Source organism: Lepus europaeus, chromosome 4, assembly GCF_033115175.1.
Source record: "Lepus europaeus isolate LE1 chromosome 4, mLepTim1.pri, whole genome shotgun sequence".
In the NCBI taxonomy this organism is placed as follows: domain Eukaryota; kingdom Metazoa; phylum Chordata; class Mammalia; order Lagomorpha; family Leporidae; genus Lepus; species Lepus europaeus.
In genome coordinates this window covers 4,712,245-4,732,762 of record NC_084830.1, presented here as the reverse complement: position 1 = coordinate 4,732,762, position 20,518 = coordinate 4,712,245, and the positions used below count along the sequence as shown (strand labels likewise).

General features: G+C 46.0%; 1 protein-coding gene across 1 annotated transcript in view; it reads right to left on the bottom strand.

Annotated features, from left to right (window-relative positions):
* FAM135B (family with sequence similarity 135 member B) overlaps positions 1-20,518 on the bottom strand; it is a 228,373-nt gene that overhangs the window by 7,112 nt on the left and 200,743 nt on the right. The window contains exons 11-16 of the mRNA XM_062189440.1: positions 17,770-17,924; positions 9,977-11,990; positions 7,789-7,955; positions 5,014-5,105; positions 3,279-3,376; positions 2,035-2,186 (exon numbers count right to left, since the gene is read on the bottom strand). Of these exons, the coding sequence (XP_062045424.1) occupies positions 2,035-2,186; positions 3,279-3,376; positions 5,014-5,105; positions 7,789-7,955; positions 9,977-11,990; positions 17,770-17,924 (2,678 nt within the window). The remainder of the gene's footprint in view (positions 1-2,034; positions 2,187-3,278; positions 3,377-5,013; positions 5,106-7,788; positions 7,956-9,976; positions 11,991-17,769; positions 17,925-20,518) is intronic.

Genomic DNA, 20,518 nt, shown 5'->3' with positions numbered 1-20,518 from the left:
TGTGTACGTGTGCAGACAGGCAGGAGAGGCTATACACAACTACTCAAGATATGAGAGCCTGGAAGAACTACTGGTAATTGATCTTAACGTGTTTGAATGTTGCAAGAGCTCTTTATAATTGGGGGAGAAAATCTGATTGAACTCACTTATTTCTGTACAAGGATTTTGATTTGTGAGGAAAGCCAATGTGACAGAGAAAGGGATTTTTGTTTGTTGTGATACTGCCCACTACATCACGTTCAGAAGGAACGTCCTTGAAATAACTCAAAAGCCACCGAACAAACCTGTCCCCACTGTGAAGAAACCACCTGTGTTCAGGGAAGCAGAGGGCAGGAGGAACTTGTGTGACCCTAATGGCATACAACAGGTTTGGACAACTGGGCCAGCATTGTGGCACAGGGGCTAAAGCTACCACCTGTGCCATAGGCATCCCATGTGGTTGCCAGTTCGTGTCCCAGATGCTCCACTTCCAATCCAGCTTCCTGCTAATGCACCTGTGAAAAGCAGCAGAAGATGGTCCAGGTGTTTGGGCCCTGCCACCCATGTGGGAGACCTGGATGAAGCTCCTGGCTTCTGGCTTCGGCCTTGTCCAGTGCTGGCAGTCGCAGCCATGTGGGGAATGACCCAGCGGGTGGAAGATTCCTGCCTCCCCTCCCCACTGCCCTTTAACTCTGTAACTCTAAATTCCAAATAAGCAGATAAATCTTTAAAAAATAGATTTGGACAACCAAGAACTACTAAGGCATTTGCTGGCAACAGGACTTAACTATTTGTTCTGACACAAGGCCCCACGATCTGTCTGAGCTTCCATACACCAAGTCACTTTACTTCCTCAGTTCAGGTCTCCTGAGCATCACCTGTATGGTCCAGAGAGTGAGTCCTTCACCACCTGGGTCTCGTGGGAGCTTCTCCTCACCTCCTGTGTCTACAGGACACTCTATATGCTTCCGCCACACAGAACTGTCCCAGTGTCCTGCAAACACCCTGGATCTGTGGAGTTCCATGTTCCATTTATTCTGCACAGAAAACTCTTCTTCCAGAATACATGTGCCTTGCATCTTTACCATTTGTGAGGGCCTCAGTGTCAGGGGCAAGCAAGCAGGAAAAATTCACCTACATCTGACCTTCCATTAACATCAGTGAGCTTGCGTTTCCTCCTCCTGTTTAGTCTGTAATACTTCTGTAACACACACATGCACAAAGCCACTCACACATACGTGAGTCATGCATGCCTCCTGCATCTGCTGGTGTGTTTCTGCAGACTCAGCTATTGTCTCTTAAAAGCATTTGGAAAAAAACTGTATCTGCACTGAACATGCAGACCTTTTTCCTTGTCATAATTCCTTAAGCATAATAGCTATTTGCATGCATTTGCAGTGCATTTGATGGTATAAGTGACCTAGAGACAATTTGCAGTACACAGGAGGATTGTGAAGTTCTATGTAAGCCACTCCATTAAGGCACCCAAGCATCTGGGCATTCTGGAATCTGTCCGGAGGCCCAGAACTAACTTCTCATGGATGCTTAGAGACAACTGTGTACACACATGTGTTATATGCATGCCCATACATATATAAATACCCATATGTGTCAGATTGGATATACACATAAACATACATGAACACAATAAGGAAACTAAGTGGCACCGAGATTAAATGTCTTGGCAAGAGTTGTCCCTAACTGTCTGGCTCAGGACTTAACCATAGGCCTGTCCTCTCATGGCAGGTATGATCCACAACCCATTTCTCTCTATCACAACATCACACCTGTCAATCTTTCCAACCAGAACCCCAGGGACGTCACCATTGAATATGCAGAAATTTGAAGGAGAAAAGATCTTAGAGTCCAGCCAACCTTCACTGAGCTAGCAAGCAATGGGGCCATATCCCTAAGCCAGGTCTCTTCCTACCACCCCACACTCTGACGAGCTCCAAAGCCCCAGGATCCCAACAACGTGAACTTCTGCAAGGTTTCCCGTTCCCAGTATCCTGGATTAGTCAATTTTGAGGACTGACAGGCTTGGACGAGTCTCACCTGTGCTGACCAGGGTGCTGTTGTTGTACAAGGTCCCCAGGTGAGGTCCAGACAGTGACAGGAACGTGTGCAGTTTGTTGAGGTAATACCGGAACCTGGGCCGAGTGAGGACGGACCGGATGATGATGTTGCCAAGAGAATGGCCAATGAAGCTGTACAGAGACAGAAATCACACAAGTGAGGGTGACCTCAGAGGCCGGCTATGGACCAGTGCTTGCTGGAGGCACCAAGGGGTCAGCATTCCTACACCTACACACACACACACACACACACTGGATTTCGGAGACCTGGCAGACATAACTGGAGCCATTAATTCACCCTCCCAGGTCTGTAAACTCTGACTGCATGAGGCCTGGGCCAGCGTCTTTGGGAATGGCAGTATGCAGCCCAGCATGGTCAGAGGACATGTGTGGGCATTTCTCCCAGGTATGTCTTGGTACAGCAACACCTCTCCCATCTGGCCAGCAGGTCTGTTCTCGGTCCACCTGCAGAAGACCGGAGGGCCCTTTGTGAAGGACTCATCTGAGCATGAACATCCTGGCCACTCATTCACTGACTGTATGGAGCTACCTGCTCTCAGCTCACCCTGTTTGATTTGCCTGCCGCAGCCACATGGCTACTCACAGACTCAGTGTGAAGGAGAGATACCTCCTACCTCCTCCCACAGTGATTCATAAAGCCAGCAAGGAAAGGACATGGACCCGAGCCCACGACGTTGCACTGCTGAGCTTGTGCCCTTCTATTTTTCCCCACCCACTGCAGACACCAGGATCCTCGCCTGTGAAATACAGACGTGATGGATGGTTCATCGCTGAAGCCTACAGGGGATGACGCACACTGAGGGATTAGCACATGGCTACCTACTCGAATGCTCAACCAACACAAGCTACTTTCACCTCAGTTGTTTAAATACCGAGGCCTGGTTACTTGTTACACTGTGAGGATAAAGTTAGCGCTTTTCTGATACATGAGAGTTAGAATTCAAATGTGAATGCTAGAATCTAGGAATTTTTGTCTGAAGTTTAGTATTCTTTCTACTAAGCAAAAACAAATGTGTATTCTCCCCCACATATACTATGACCTATTTGAGTGTGTCAACCAGCCCTGGTGCCCACTGTTGCTCTGACTGAAACCCAGTAAAAGTCACAAGTTAACTTATGCCAATGGCACAGAGACGGGAAGGCATCAGACCAAACCTGCATACAACAAGCACTCAAAAGTGTCACCCTGTGATCTGCTTTTACCTGATCCTGGATATGGAGAGGTTGTACAACTGAATGTGTTGAATGATTTCATCCAGTAGCCGATCCGTCATGGTATCAAAATCTGCAAATGTGTCCATCTGAAAGACAGAGGGAAAGGGTGTGAGCTGGGTCCGGGCCAAGGCCATCAGCTTGGGCATGGATCATAAAGGCACCCAGGCCTCAGGAAGGATGCTCAAGGGACCAAGAGAATAGGAAGAAGAGGAGAAATGTCACACAGGTCATCGACTCATTGAAGGACAGGCATGGGGGACACGATTCGATGTGCTGGTATAACTTTAAGGAATCACTTTTGGAAACAAGGATGGGAGACATGGGGAAGAAATGCAAGGTCAAGGTCAGGATCCTCCACACTTTAAAAAAAAAAGGCTCCTCATAAACAGAGCTGACTTACAATGGGCTTCAACCAGGGCCCAGCCCTCGTCATTGTGGATAACTGGGGGTGAACCAGAGGATAATAATACTCACTCCCTCTCAAATAAAAATAAAAGTAGAACTGGCAAATGTCCAAGCAACATAATTGCAAAGTAAAGTACTGCACATGTCCCTGTTCATGAGATTTATAACTTTCACGGAGTCATAACAAAGCACTGTGGGACACAGACAGGGCCCATGCAGCCAAGTGCAAAGACCTGGCTCTGTGGTCGCTGGGGGGCCTGGGCACAGGGCTGTATGACAAGTGGCTGGATAGGCACCCTCTGAAGGCTGACTTCCTAATCGCTCTGCTAACAACACTCATCTTCCCTGAAAAGCAAACCTCACCGGCACACATTGCAAACACAAAGCCCTCGAGTGACGACTGATCATTCGAGTCCTTGCTTCTTCCTCTGAGTTCCAGCCTCTCTTAGGACTGGATCATACCTGGCCACATCGGAAGGTAGTGTCCACACCATTAGCTTCCTCGTTAGGTCAGTCAGACGAGGAACCCTGCCCATCTGCCAGGGTCTAAGAAGATCGTGGTATCAAAACGTGACATGTTGTGAAGATGACAGGAGGACTCAGGACACAGGCTCTGCTCAAAACCATCCTCTGTCCTCTTCCACACATTATGACTCTGCACTGCATGTGCCTGGCCTTGACTACAGCAGGCGGCAATGGGACTGAGCACCAGGGGAATGGGGCGTTATCTTCCAGAATCTGCTAGTTCCCATTACCAGGGGCCATTAACGACCATTTGGTTACAAGCAGTTCTATGCCTCAGAAAGCACTTAGAGTTCACCCACTATCAAGTTCCACTGGCGTAGGAATCAGCACTATCCCATCCAGCCCCATCTCTTGACTGTGGGATTCTTAGAAGTTTCATCAACTGTGACTCCTCATTGAAGTCTCAGACGCCGCCTCCCTGGAAATGGTAAAGACTGCGGAGGCCACGTCTGAGCTCTGTTAACAGCTCAGCTCCACTGGTTACACAGGTGCCAGTGGAAGCCTCAAGGCCCCCAGTGTGGATCCACAGAGCCCAAAATAACCAATGCCCTAAGCTGCCCCTACTCTAAGGCCCTGTGACATCCAAAGGCACCAATCAACTGACCCGTGTATTCTCCTTTCTTAGACCTTCCTCACCCTCCCAAAAGAAAACAGTAAGTCTTTTCTCTCCAAACTGTCAGGTGGCTACCAGGTCCCCTCCAATCCCCGTGTGACCATAGATCCTCACAGTGCCAACAGCAGGCTCCCGTGAGACCCGCCCCTGCGGTTCTTGCAGTCTGTCTCGTGGTCCTACCTGATTCTTCTCAGACATTAGGAAGTCCAGCTTTCCTCCAGGGAGGCCCAGTTCGATGAACGTCTTTACCAGCCGGAGGTCTGCACTGTTCCCTGAAGATGACAGAGAGCCGCCACCCAGCACCAGAGTTAATCATAGGAAAGCTGATGAAACGTGGGAATTCCTTCTCCTACTTCCCTCCTTCCCAGTGTAGCTTCTGACTTTTGTTAAGCAGATAACGAAGTCAACTAATCAACTAAAACAAACACCTGTTCCCTTGTCTCCTCCACACTCACACACACACACACACCCCAAACACATACACAGCAGTCTGGCCCTTCCTAGGTGTTCTATTGCAAATACGGATTCCCTGGTGTATTAATATGTGTCCTGGGAAGTCTGCTGGCAAGGACAGCTGGAGGCACCATCTCCCCTTCTTCCATAGCAAATTCTATTTGTCCAGGTTTTGCAAGTAGGGCCCCTAATGTCTTATGCGACATAATGTAATTCCCAAAAGTCCCCTCTTAAATTCCTTGTTCAATACAAAGGCTATCTAGATAACTGGTCCTGCCATTTACAGGAAAAGAAGCAAGCCCCTGAAATGGGCCAATCATGGCAGAGTTATTGAAAAAGAATAACATCCCCTGGGAACAGGAGTCAGAGACAGCAAGTTTCCTCAATGCCCGACAAGGAGTACTGGGGCAGAGGACTAAAGAGGTCCACAATACAAGACGTTTGCTAATAGTAGAGGCACCAAGAACACAGAGATTGCTTTCTTGAAGTAAAATGCATGTGGAAAAATGCACTTGTGATAATAGAGTGAGATTTATATGCAAGTGTTTTCCATGCAGGTCATAGGGTTTCAGTTGCACTGTTAATGAACTTTGGGCCTCTCCTCAAGTGCACTGCTACTGGGATGAAAGTTAGAAGCCATTAATGTGGATATATAGGGTTGTCTACTTTACCATGCACATATCTTCCATGTGTTTCCATAGTTGCAAAGTAGTTTGTAAATCATAAGTGAAAATAAGTGCTATCATTTTATACCATTCTTAATGAAACTACCTAGTGATTCTGAGCAGGGTGAAAGTGTGACATTAGAATTCAGGGGAATTCTGGGTGTTTGGGAGGACCCCTAATATCTAAGGATGACTCCACAGGCCCAAGGTCACCACTGCTGGTGGCCCATCAGAACACATGCCCAGATCTGTATGGACATGGTCATAAGTGGTCATGTTCTTTTGGTAAATATGTATATGGTAGGCTATGAAGTTAAACGCTATCCCTCCCTTCTGTTACTTCTGTTGATAAAATTATGCTCTTTGATCTCGATATTGTAGCCATTGTTTAAACTTGCCTAATAACATTCCAGGGCCTGCACTGAAAACAAAAAGGCATAAGTGTTTACACTTGTATTCAGCATAAAGAGTATAAGTAAGGAATTAAATGGCCCCTATCCTCCAGCTACTGAGAGACAGAAAACCTTTTGCAACTTAAAACTTTCTCAGACCATATGTCTTCATAGGGTGTTAAACTGAGAGCATTAACAAGAAGATAATCTTGGGCTTTCTGTACAGCATAAAAAATGTGGAAATATTCATTCATAACTGTGCTCACTTCTCTGTTGATGGAAACAGAATTTGATCTAGTAGGTCCTCTGAAATTCTGAAAAGTTTACATATACAAGATACTTATAGAGATGCTTCAAAAACTTTGAGGTGGGCAACGTAATTAAATGATGCTTACTTTGTTCTAGAACAATTTGGAAACCCATGCCTCATTTTCTTGTAATATGCATTTTCCTTGAACTTTTTGAAGACCTCTCATATATAGGGATTTCAAATATTCTTTGTACAGAAGAAACTTATCCTTTAAATCCATTTTCCAGGAACCTCCTAAGTCCCTTGTTTGCCTTGAGTTAGAAAAGAAACCTTCAAAAGGAACTTGCAGATGGCTATGGCCAGGTGATATACTTGGCCATGGACAGCTCTGGTTGCAGACACAGGGAGTCCTGAGGAAGCTACTCATCTGTGTGCTTGTTCCCTTCTCCCACATGCATGATGGAAAAAAAAATAAAACACAGATTGACCAGATTTCCTGGTACAACCAAGAAATTGGGAGTCTTGCCCTGTAATCTAATATTCCCTAAGTGAGTGGTGCAGACTGGTCACCCAGGACATCGAGCTGGTGAATGTGAGAAAGCTATCTTTAGTTCCTGAAAACCTCAGAATTAAAATAGAGTGCATGGTATACAAAAAGTGCCCTGCGAGTGAAAAGTGAATAAAAATAGGCACAGATTGGGCCTACCCTGAACTCCTCAGAATGAATCTGTTTCTTCATTTGACTCCATTTCTTCCATTATTCATACTGTCCCATTGATTCGTGAATTCCATTAACTCATGAATTTTACTTACTTGTGCATGTCACTGATGTGCTCATTTCAATAATCTATTACTTTTGCTCATTCATTTACTATATTCCTCTCTTATTTTGTGCCTCCATTCCATTATTCTATTTCTTCATTAATTCCAATTATCCATGTATTTATTCCACTCATTCTTCCTCACTTCATTAACTCATTCATTTTGTATTTTTGTTTACTCAACAGACTCTTTGTGCCAGGGAGAAATTTTCCTGGGAGCAGGGCCAAGCAATGTCCCTAGATTCCCACAGTCATTGTCATCCCACTATTACTAATTAAATATTTTGTTGAATGAATAACTGATTTAAATTAATTCCCACATTTTATAGGTTGTATACAGACAGACTTTTGAGGAGAAAAATGTTTGTACCCACCATCCAGGCCATGGACACAGACAACCAAGTGGATCCCATCTTCCAAATTTTCTTCCTCTTCCTCTGGTGGGAAATACGGTCTATCAGAAGCTAGTACCGATAAGTCACTGTACAGGAATTCTTCAATCTTGAGTTCTTTCTTAAACTTTTCTTTGGCCTGATAAAAACTGGAGAACACACAAATTAATCACAAGCCGAGCTGTATATTGCATGCAGAGCAGAAAATGGGCTGGGTTAGTAGGTAAAGCCGATGAGCATCCAAAAGCAAAGGGTCTGCTCAGTGGCAAATGCTCAGTATGAGAGTTGGGTGAGATCCCAGACAGTGAAGCTTTCTTCTCGCAAGGACGCAGATAAGCACCCCAGGAAAACCAAAGAGCTCTAGGTTTGGGTTCTGCGTATTTCTACATGGTGTCTGCACTGAACAGGAGACTGGGGGACAGAACATCTAAGATTCTACGTAGCTGCAAGAATCCAACCACCCTGGAAAAGATCACCCCAGAAAGCTCCTTAACCTGACACCCAAGCCACCCACGGCTCAGCATCCACCTGCTCCTCCAGTGCCATCTCCCGCCATTTTCAGCCTCCAGAAGTAACACAATTTTTATAATTCCTGGCCTGGAAAGTTATGGCTTGGCTTTACCTCCATGCCTTGACACATGTGGGCGGTATGCCCGAGATGCTTTTCCGCCTGGCTACAATGCCCTTTGCCTGATTATCTGTCAAGACAGTGGGTAAGGGCATGGACGCAGGCGTCAGATGTTCAAGGTCAGAATCCTGACTGTGAAAGGACTGTCTAGTAAAGGCCGACTGTTCTTTACCTGAAACACTCAGGACCACTAATGTTCCAGCTTTTGTATTTTGGTATGTTTACACGTACATAATGACATACCTTGGTGATGAGAATCCAAGAGAAACCAAATTCCTTATCTCATATACTCCTTGTGCACATAGCCTGAAGGTAATTTTATACAGCATTTTTAATTTGTAGGAGATAAAGCTTCCAAGTAGATTTTGGGGCATTTGGGATTTTGGAGGTTCAGATTAGGGATCTTCATCGTGTAGTATAAACTACTGTTCTCCCCACCATCATAAATATCATCATCATCTTTTGTATTTCTCTCAATACAAATGCATCTTCTCTGAAAAGCTTCTCCTAGCTACCACCCTATGCACAGCCACTCTCCCAGCCAAACGAGGCAGGGCCTTGTCCTCCTGGCCCCATGGTGCCCACACAGTCACAGTTCTCAGCTACTTCTCTCGTCTGCCTGTTTCCATAGTAGACTGTAAATACAATAAGTCAGGCCAACCCTGGCCAGGCACTGGACAGTGTTTACCAGGCACTGGAAAACAAATAAAAACTGATGACAAGTCCCTTCCTTCAGGTATTCAAAATTCTTCACAAAACAAAAGGTGCAATGTTGACCTGCCCATGCAATTTCTTTGGGGGGCATTAGTAATAGTTAATGCATCAGCACTTTTCAATGGGGATAAACGTGATAAAACGATGTGTTATATATGTCACCACATATGTTGTTTATAGGTAAGGGAGCAACACAAACACAAACCCAACACAAGGAGGAAGGGGTGCATTACAAAAAGGGCCATAAGTTTCAGAACTCTTGAACTAAAAAGGAAGCTTAGAAAGCAAATCTGATGATAAAATCCTATTCCCCAAAGGTTCTTAAGAAACCCTCAAAATGTGCAAAGACAGAGGTACTGTGATATTCAAGAGAGTTATTTATGATAATACAGGTTGAATAAAACGTAAATCACCATCTGCAAATGACTTGGCTAATAAATCATGGTGCATCCACACAATATAATATTGTGTGAACATTAAAAGGATGATGCAAGGAATAGATTTATAAAGATAGATCAGTTATTAGTTGGAAAAATTACAATCGTGTTTATACAGAAGGATCTGCTTGTGCATAAAGGCTGTACAGAGACACAGTTGCACAAAGAACAAATACAGAAGACTAGTCACAGTATAATATTTGGGAGGTGAGCTTGTTGATGAATTTCATTTCTTGATACTACCCAGCTTTTCTAATCAGTATGATATGAATACATTACTTTATTTAAATCAGAAAACAACAGGTATCTCAATTTTGAAACAAGACTCATGAGGAATACGTGGCCCAGTCTAGAACACCGTGCTGAGTCAGCAAGCCACCAGCAAGCTTACCTAAACATCCTTTCACTGATTTCTTCCTCCAGCTTGCTGGAATGAGTAGAAACTACTCCAAAGGAACCCAAAGGTTGATGGGTGATGGGGAATGGAGTCTGTTTGGAAGAGAAGCCAACCCTGGCAGGGGTCTCCTTGGGCACAGAGGAGAAAGGGAGACAGGTGGCAGTGCAAGACACAGACAGATTGACGACCTCCACAGCCTTCAGGCTCTCCAAGGTAAAGGACTCTGCATAGGCCAGCTGGGCTACGGAACTGCCCGCTTTTGGCTCTTGGCTTCTCAAAACCTGGGGGGGTACGGGGTGAGTCACAGTGGGGCACACAGTGCCTGCTTCATGTTCAGCCTCCAGGAAGGCAGCGGCTCCTCTCTTCACTGCTTTGTCATCAAGGACGCAAGGTGAACTGCTGCGCTCGCCTGCTGAATTCAGGTCGACGGCATCAGCAGCTGATATACAGCTGAATTCAGGCACCTTAGGGTGAGAGATGCCCCCAGCCTCGGGGATACAGCTGTTGGAAAGAGTTCCTTTACCCACAGTCAAGTCATTGGGCATGCCCTTTGGGGTTTCCATTAGTGTTTTATGGAAAGATCTGGTCCTAGAATTTTCAAGTGCTGTAATGCGTGGGATTTTTGAATTAAAACCTTTGGTTTCAACACCCACTGTGTTCTCAGTCCTACCATCAAGATGACAATGTCCTTGAGGATCAAACTGACTCCCTTTTCCTTTGGGGATGTCCATGTAGCCAGGGCCCTGCTGGCTGTCAGCATCTAAGACAATTTCCACAAGGGAACACTCTCCTCCAGAACCCTGGATTCTGGAGCCACCACAAGGTTGAGAGCTGTGTTCAAGGGAATCCTTGTTCTTACTGTGCATAGCCAAAGCTTCCGCAAAAGCCGCACCTTGCTGCTTGCTGTCTCCATCTTCAGCAGTCTCTTCTGGGCTGCTGATCTGGGGTGCAGAGACAGACTTGGTTAACTTGGTGAGTGCCAACTCCCGCTCTTCTTCCTCAAAAGGCAAGGAGCTAATGGAGGTGAGAGAAGCCTGGATACCACTCGGCAAACTCGTATTGCTTTCTGTGTGCCCACCCTCCAAGGAGTTCCGGTGGAGGGCGTGTCTTCGAACCAGCTGGTGCAAGACCTCCCGGTCACTGGGTAACTCCAGGGCCCTGCTTCGGGCCTCAGACCAGGCCACAGAGCTTGGCTCGCTCTCAATGCCTGAATCAGAAATGATGGACGAAGACCTCTTGATGACTCCAGACAGCACTGACAGGGCCTCGTGCTCTTCTGTGTGCGGGTCCTTTGGGGAAGACCTAACATCGAAGGGCTCTCTCAGTGCAGAGCCAAGGGACTCCCAGGGCTCCGAGGGGAGGAGTTTCAGACCAAGGAGCACCATCCTACCCTCCTGGTCTGCTCCCCTTCCAAAAGCACTCATTTCATGGAGAGTCACTTTGTCCGAAGAGATGGCATTTTGGTGACTTCCATTGGCTACTACTTTGCTTGGCACAGCTCTGTCTAATCTAATGCTGTCTCCAGCACTTTGATTCTCACACTCAGCACTAATGACCACTATGGGCTCAGCTCTGTGGGGGTTCTTATTGCTGGATTTCACGTCAATGTAGGTCAGTGCCGGGGCTTGTCCATCCTCTGGGCCTGCGCTCTTCCTGGGCGTATCAGCATCTGCCAGTGCATAGGCACTAACATCGGCCCTTCGCCCAGTCAAAAATTCATCTTCAGACACATTTGATTTGTTTTGGAATTCACCAATGGTCAGATACACCTGAGACTCACAGCACGTGTCCATTTTGTTTTGTGTGGTCACACTGTCTCCTGGCTCTGGACACCGAGTACCCTCTTCATTGGAGTTCATCTGGATTGGTTTCATGGTAGCCAGGACAAGGTCATCCCTAAAAGATGATTTGCTATTTACAATACGGCTCTCTTCTTTCTCTTTTAGACTTGTTATTGCAGGGCTAGTCACTGGAACATCAAAATTAGGGTAGACACTCACATTAGGTCCTGCAAAAAAAACAAAGAAAATATTATAGTTTAGGTATCTATGCTCACAAGCTATCGAATGCCTTATTGCACAAGAAACAATTTAGCTGTCCCTGGGGGAGATCCTATGGATCCCTGGAACTTCCCATGTGGTCCCCAGGGATATCTTTGCTATTCATAGGGATCCTGGCAGTGTGCGGGAAACAAGTGTCTCAGGAAGAATCCCTAAATAGTTTATGCTAATGAGATGAGTTAGGACAGGACCTGGTGATGCCAGAAAGACCATGCATTTGACTAGAGGGTTAGAATACTGGGCCAAGAAATACTGGCCAGACCTCTTGGGGAGGAAAGGTAGCCCAAAGCTTCAGTTCAGTCATGCGGCCAGGGACCTAATCGACCAAGCCCACTCAGTGAAATCCCAACAAAAACTCCAGGTACTGGAGCTCGGGTGAGCTTCTCTGGTTGATGATGAAGCCTGATGTGCCAGAAGGGTGACAAGGCTCAAGCACACACAAGCTACACTCTGAGATCTCTCAGACATTAGTCTAATTTTTGTTGGCCAGTCCCCACATGTACTCTTTACAGGGGTGGGGACCTTTTAAACTGCCAAGGGTTCTTTGGATATTTATAACATCATTCATGAACTGAACAAAATGATTAACCTAAAACGTTTAGCCTGATATAGATCTATTGCATTTCAAGCCTGCCCCACCTGTGGTTGCCTGGCAGGGCCACAGCAAATGATTCTGTGGCCTTCTAGGGCCCGTGGGCCAGACGTTCCCATCTCTGCAAAATGATTGTAAGTGAAGTGCTCTCCTGAGCCCTGTGAGTCCTTCCAGCACAGCACCGAACCTGAGAAGCTTACGGGAACACAGACATTGTAGCCAGTTCATCACAAGCTCACATGGGCAGGGAGCCCCAGAGCTTGTGTGTGGAACCAGAAACAAAGTCGACCTGATTAGTGACTGCACCTTTCAACCCTGAAGGTTGACCAAACTGAACAATTTACAGATTTGCACTGTACTAATGAAAACCCACCAAATCTTATCATTTTTGTTTACTTACTATCTATCAAAGGATAGTTGATAATTCCCACTTGTAATTATGAAAACGTCCATCTATTTCATGCACAGTATTTGCAAGTGAAGAAAGTGGTCTAGGAGCCTGATTTTTCCATCCCAACGCTGCCTCTTACACATTGTGAGACCTTGGGCAACCATGAAACTTAAATGAGTTCTTCTCCTAACGGAGTTCACTTTCCCCGACTCCAGGGTGGGCATATTCACGGCCTTACAGTCATAACTGCTGTCATGCCTGCTCTGTGCAGAAAAGCACTGCCAAGTTGGAGCTACATAACCAAGGTGATTACTCCCAGCAACACCCAGAGCGCGAGGACTACATATCTTCAGAGTCAAATGGCAGGGAGCCAAAGTGTGATCTTGCTTAACTTGGTTCTTTAGGATAAACACATTTGTTTATCACATCTCTCTCTCAACACCAGCCTTCTTCCTCCCCTTCTCTATTCCCACCTCCTCTTCTCCCCCCTCCCCCTAGTAATTTATAGTTGGACAAAGTTAAATGCCTCCAATGTCAATTGTACAATAGCTCTGATGAGAACATCTTTGGTATGTTATATAATTTTCATATATACCAAGAAAAAAAGAGGGCTGGGTTTTTATGTTCTTTAAAAGGTTTAAATGGAAGGCTGGCACTGTGGCATAACAGGTCAAGCACTGCCTGTGACGCTGACACCCATGTGGGCACCAGTTCAAGTCCCGGCTGCTCCAGGACTTCTGATCCAGCTCCCTGCTAATGTGCCTGGAAAAAAAAGTAGAAGATGGCCCACGTCCATCTGGATGAAGCTCCTGACACCTGGTTTCAACTGGGCCCAGCCCTGACTGTTGCAGCCATTTGGGGAGTTAACTAGCATATGGAAGATTCACTCACTCTCTCTTTCTCCCTCTCTCTCTCTCTCTCTCTCTCTCTCTCTCTCTCTGTATGTAACTCTGACATTCAAATAAATAAATCTTTTAAAAATTTTTAAATCTTCCATATGGTTTTAATAGAAGCTAAATGAATACAACCACTTTTGAATGTTATGAAGTAAATCATTGAGATTCTACTTCCAAGCCACATGGGACACTGAGACATTTTATTCCAATGTCTTTGCATGGAATTGATGGTTGGGCCAAGGAAAGAATGGATCTCTTTAGCTGGGTACATTCTTAGCATGTTCACAGAGGGGTACTATGTGAAAAATCCCCATGCTAATCAAGGGGTCAGGAAGCAGACAAGTGGTGTCAGCTGGAACAGTGACTCAGCCTCTGTCTTCAAGGGATTTTCAAAATAAGGGAAGCAAACAGGTGGACATCTAGACCTCCCGCCAAAGAATGTGGGCTATGGCAAAAGCACGCAGAATGTAAGAAGCTCACTGCTGCCTGGGGTCTGGTGGAGCATGGAGCTTTCTCAGGGCAGTGAAACTGCTCTGTGTGATTCTGTAACAGTGGATCCCCATTGCCATACATTTGTCTAAACTCAAAGAACGTACAGCACCAAGAAAAAGCCTAGGTAAAAGCACGGACGTATGGATACCCCTGTGATGGTGCATGGTGGGGTTGGAAGGCTCTGTGTGTAGGAGGCGGAGGTTGTCTGAAACATTTCTAAACCCTCCTCCTCATTCCTCCTCTGCTGGGAATCTAAAATTGGTCTTTAAAAAAGTCTTTTATAAAAAGAAAAAGAAAACAAACAAAGAATGTGGGCTGGGGAACTTCCTTAGAAAAGGAGAGGATGAGTCATACCAGGCATGGGACAGGCCACGGGGCAGAGGCCCAGAAATCTGATCAGCCATCAGTTGGTCCCAGGCAGATGGAGCAAGGTGGACAGAGGAAGTGTTGCAGGCAATGGGGAGGGCGTGAGGTTAGCGAGGCCTGGAGGAATCTGCAGGCCATGGACAGATGAGAAGTCATGTCTATGTTACAGCTAACAGGCTGTGGATCCACGGAACAAACATAAAGACTTAACCCATTCATCATAGACAGGAAGTGTGGTGAGGAAGCAGGCTTGGCCAAAGAGCAAAAATCAGGTTTCACTCTTACAACTATGGAAAAACGAGAGCAGCAAAGGATCTCATTTAGAGAATGGACTAAGAGGTCTTAACGAATGGTATACATATACACAAACTCATCAACGCTTTGTGCCTGTCACTCTGCTAAGTGTGGAATGGTAAGTAGCTGCCCCTATATTGCTCCCAGTAGCCCTATAGAGTTGAAATGTTGACTCCTTTTGCTCAGTGTCACACAGTTCCTAATTTCTGGGGAAACAATTCAAATCCAGAGAGTTCGCCAAGCTCTGAAGGCTGTAGGTGAGCCACTTGATCACTGTGGGAGGGGGTGTAGCGGGGGGGGGGGCACATAGATAATAAAGACAGAGTTTGCAGGGTTCATGGAGCACCACAGGTGTTCAAACCATGGACCTTTAGCAGACAACAAAGAAATATTATTTTAAAACAGAAATGGAACTCCTTTATTTCCCAATTTTCCCTAAAGTAAAAGGATAGAAGATAAATCTGACAATCTCGTAGTAATATATAGACAGTGATGTCACCATGCATTGAGAAAAGGGGAAATAGTTCTTTTTTGCTAATGTTTTTGATCTGGGATGAAGGAATCACCAAGTGCTTTGTGGAAGAACAAGAAGGAGAAGAGCTCTGATTTTGAGAGTGACACAGAAGGCTGTGTAAAAGCAGTCTGGCCGTGGGAGTGGATCGGGTCTTAGGTCTGTGGGGAGACAGCCATGTCTCTGAGTGTCTGCCTGTGGATTTCTAGGAAGATGCAGTCACAAGTTCTGGATCCCCAGCTCCAAGCACATTACAGCAGCGGCAAGCTGGTCATGAACACTATCGAAACAGCGACAAGGAATAGCTCAGGGTAACCTTCATGGTGGATAGTCCTAGAAGACCTCCCCCACTCATGTACCACTGCTGCTTCAGACTCAAGGGCAGAGGTGGCAGGGGCTGGCAAGGTGCAGCGGGTTAAGCTGCTGCCTGCGACACTTGGCATCCCACACTGGAGTGCTGACTTCACTTCTGATCTAGCTTCCTGTTTAATGTGCCTAGGAAGGCAACAGATGTTCGCCTAAGTACCTGGCTCCTTGTCACCCAGGTGGGAGACTCTCATGGAGTTCCAGGATCCTGGCTTCAGCCATTTGGGAAGTGACCCACTCAGCAATTCCACCTTTCAATAAATAAATGTTTTTAAAAGAAAGACTCGAGGGCATGGTCTTAAAAGACTGGGAAGAAGGGGGTAGGGGAGCCTTGGGGAGACTGATGCTGTAGGACAGAGTCTCAGACATGAAGTGAAGTTGATTCTGAGAAAATAAAGGTACAGAGTATAACTGCACACATGAGGTGAGGGGCTGAGACGTCTATTCACTACAATGTCTATCAATAGGTATAGGGACAAGACTGGGTGACAATATGCAACCAAACCTAATAATGAGAGCATTAGACATTCTGACGATGGGTGCTTAAACTTCTTCAAATTTACTGTTAAATTAACTGTAAGGGGATGAGAACATGTGCACATGTATCTGCATATGTACACATACATGTACATGCACTCTCATGCATATATGTGCAAACACACACACACACACACACACACCCTGGATATTTTATGTTAGTTTTAACTAGCTGGGCTGGGGTCATTTCTGCACTGGTACACACAGTAGCTGTAATATACCATATCGACACTAGAGGGCAGGGTGCAACTGGGAAACAATTTCCTGTGTTTGCAAAATTGAGTTGTCCTTGGAACTCACCTGGATGTGTAAAAATCCTACAAGATTCAGGTTGCAGAAACCCCAAAATATAGTCCTTGGAGCTACCGTCTAAGTATAATGGTTTAAACCTTCCCAAAGAGATGGCAAGGCTTTGCAAGCACAGTGAGTTGACTCTGGGTGCTGGTTTTAGGTTGGATAAATCTTAGATGCCTTGTACCTCTTTTTCTCTCCGTGAAAATGGAACTCATGAATTTTTTTACAGGATTAAAGAGACAAAGCATCTGCCATACCCAATTTAAGGGCTCACATTCTCTGGTCCTTGGAGGAATCTGTTTGAACTGCTGGGGATGGATTTGCACGGGCAAGGCTATGGGGCAGGACAGAGAGCACACATGTACTGCCTGCCAGGCTCCCTACAGGAGACATAGAAGTCCATCAACAAACTCTGCAACATCAACCAAACAACTGCAACCTGGGTACACAGACACGAACAGCACATACAAATGAGATCTTCTGTCCCTGAAAGGAGTCATTCACCCATTAACCCATGTATTTATGCAGCCCACACTCCTGAGGCCCCTTGCTTGGCTGATGGCATAAAACAAGCCCTTACAGGAATTGGAACCCAATGCCATACAAATGCATTTCTATTTTAACTTCACACTTGGCACAAGAAAGCATCTTCATCTGACTTTTATGACATTCTGATGAGAGGGAGGGCATTGGTTCTTCCCATTTTGTAGGTGAGAACACTGAGGCACTAGACGCAATTCCACCCCAGAGGAACTGGGGAGAGAGTCTTTACTGTAATTGCTCATCTGTTGGATCAATTTGTCAATGCCAGTGAAATAAAGTCATGTCAACCAGTTAGCTTACCCTTAGTTCTTGCTTCCATTGTAGGCACTAATAAAAATCTGTCATTAGTTTAATCCCACTATTGTGGGGATGTAGACAGGGCAACTTTCTAAAAACCCACCGGAAAGCCTTGTTCTTCAGTCTTTCTAAAGTGAAAAAGGCAAACCTGTGGCAGGGCAGTCCACGTATCTGTCCTCAAAGATTACAGGCAGAGTGTTCCAGTCTCCATCGATGTCCAGGCACTCTGCAGGCAGCGGGGGCATGCTGGAGAGGTACTCAGAGTTTCGGACATCCAGGGACAGCTGGCTATGGGTCTGTATCCTGGGGAAAACACAGACAGGGTGGGTGAGCATCTGTGGGAGACCTGAGTGTTTTAAAGCTGTGGCGGGGTTCCCCTAATCCCACAAGAGCACTCGGAAAACCCCCAGTGGAGCCTGCCTGTCCTGCACCCTTCCCTTCTGTCCAGCGGCCTACTCAGCCCCCATCCAAATTCTGCTTTGTTCTGGAACTGGATGGTGCCGAGGCTCGAGGATACCCATTGTAGCCTTTGGTGAAACCCAGTGCATGAACCACTTGCCATTTTAGGCAGTGTCCTCACTTCCATGCATGTGTAATGTCAATTGAGTTTATCAAGAGCTGGGAAAAACTTAAGTAAATATATCCTTTACTCTCCATTCTTTAACTTTGTAAACATATTGCAGCACATCCAAGGTAAAAACCACCTAAAACAGTTTTGTTACTGATTATTGTGTGGACACCACGTCTCTGGATTAGGATACAAACTCCCCTGGTTCCACAACCATGTTGTCCTGCTGAGTAGGATTAAAAATAACCTTCTTTTGCCATGACTGAAACGTCCTTCCACCAATAGGAACGCCATCTAGAGTCTGGAGCCAGTGCTCCTCCTCATTCAATGGCCGGGGTGGTGGAAAATGCTTACCCCATTCTCCCTCAGTCCCTGCAAAAGGGAGAGAGCTCATCTTGCCCCACAAAGGCAAACCCTTAACATTCTGTGGTTCTTCTGCATCCTGACTCCTAGGCTTCCCCGAGGGAGGGGGGAGTCTCATGGGGCTGCAAGGTTTGGAGGAAGTACTGGGCAGGCACTGCTTGTTTCTGTCTGTCTATCCTACCGTCCCTCTGGTTTTGCAGCCCGACCACTGGGAAGACTCCTGTCACTGCAGCAGGTGGGGTGTGTGTCCTATGGGACAGCAACATGGATGTGGAACCTCGCACCGGCCCCCAGCGCTTTCCCCTTCAGCACTTACAACAACCAGAGGAGGAAGGCGAGTGCACTTCAAAAAGTTCATGGAAAAATGAGATTAGGAAAATGTGAATTTTCCATTAACCTGTTGAAGCATCCTCATACATAGTTACTTTATGTTTCACCAGCTTATACATCAAGATGGTTTATTAAACATTATCACATCTGTGCATTTTGTTGGCTTCTTATTTTTCAATTGCCTCTTAACATACACAAGTAAAGAGGAAGGGATTTTTCTCTCTTCCTCAGATCCTGAGGTTTATTGAGACTTCATCACTCTTGGAATATTTAACTCCTTAAACATTATTCTCTGTATATCAGAGCACAATTTTGTTGCAGTCAATTGTGTCCCTGTTCTACCATCTGAATCCACACGTTCTGCTCCAGCTGTTAGGACTGATTTGGGGGTGTGGACTAAATTAGGGACACACGGATAGTTTGTAAAGCATTATCTACTATCAATCAATGCATTAATTGTTCCCTGTGATACTGCTGAAAGGAAAACCCCAATGTCCAGGCCTATGATGAGCATGGCCAGGCTGCCCAGGTGAGGCTGTGAGGGTATTTATGGAGGAGCCACGTGAGCTGGGGAGTGATGGGGAGAATCTGCTGTCCTCAGCATGTGGGTACTCTCCAGTCAGCTTGGGGCCTGGGTGACACAGAGAAGTGGAAGGAGGGCAAGTTCTTTTTCTGTTTTTCATTCTGGAGCCAGGATGGCCTTTTGCTCTCTTGCCCTTGGATGTTAGCACTCCAGCTTCTCCAACCTTTGGACCCTGGGACTCATACCAGTGGTTCCCTGAGGCTCCTGGGACCTTTGGTTTCCATCTCAGCCTCCCTGCTCCTGACACCTGCAGACCTGGACAGAGCCATGCTACTGATTCGCTGGTGCTCCAGCTTTCAAAAGGGATTTCACTCTGAGCCAGCTCCCCTGGAAAATCCCTTCTTTCCTCTATCTTCTGTCTACGTATCTATGTATCAATCAATCATCTATTTATGATCTATCTCACCTGCCAACCTACCTAAAATCTGTTTATTTATCTTCTATTTACCTATCATCTACTACCTATCTGTTATCTATCTTTCTATCTCTATCTCTATCTCTATCTCTATCTCTATCTCTATCTCTATCCCTATCCCTATCCCTATCCCTATCCCTATCCCTATCCCTATCCCTATATCTATCTTTTTTTGTAAAGGGAGAGACAGAGAGAAAGGTCTTCCATCTACTGGTTAACTCCCAAAATAGCTGCAATGGCAGTAGCTGGGCTGATCTGAAGCCAGGAGCCAGGAACTTCTTCAGGGTCTCCCACGTGGGTGCAGGGGCACAAGCACTCGGGCCATCTTCCACTGCTTTCCCAGGCCATAGCAGAGACTTTCTTGGAAGAGGAGCAGCCAGGACACAAACGGGCACCCATATGGGATGCCGGTGCTGCAGGCAGAGGCTTAGCCTACTACACCACAGCACCTGCCCCTTCTATCTCTATTTCTGTCTCCTATAATTTGTTTCTCTGGAGAACCCTGACTGCAGCAGGGTCTTAGAAGCCATCAGGTGCTAACTGATTGAAGCAGGTCTTCCAGGCAGGGATAACGCTTCTCCCATGGAACAGGCAAAAAAAAGGAAGCATCATAGCCATTCTTGTCCCCAACCAAAAGC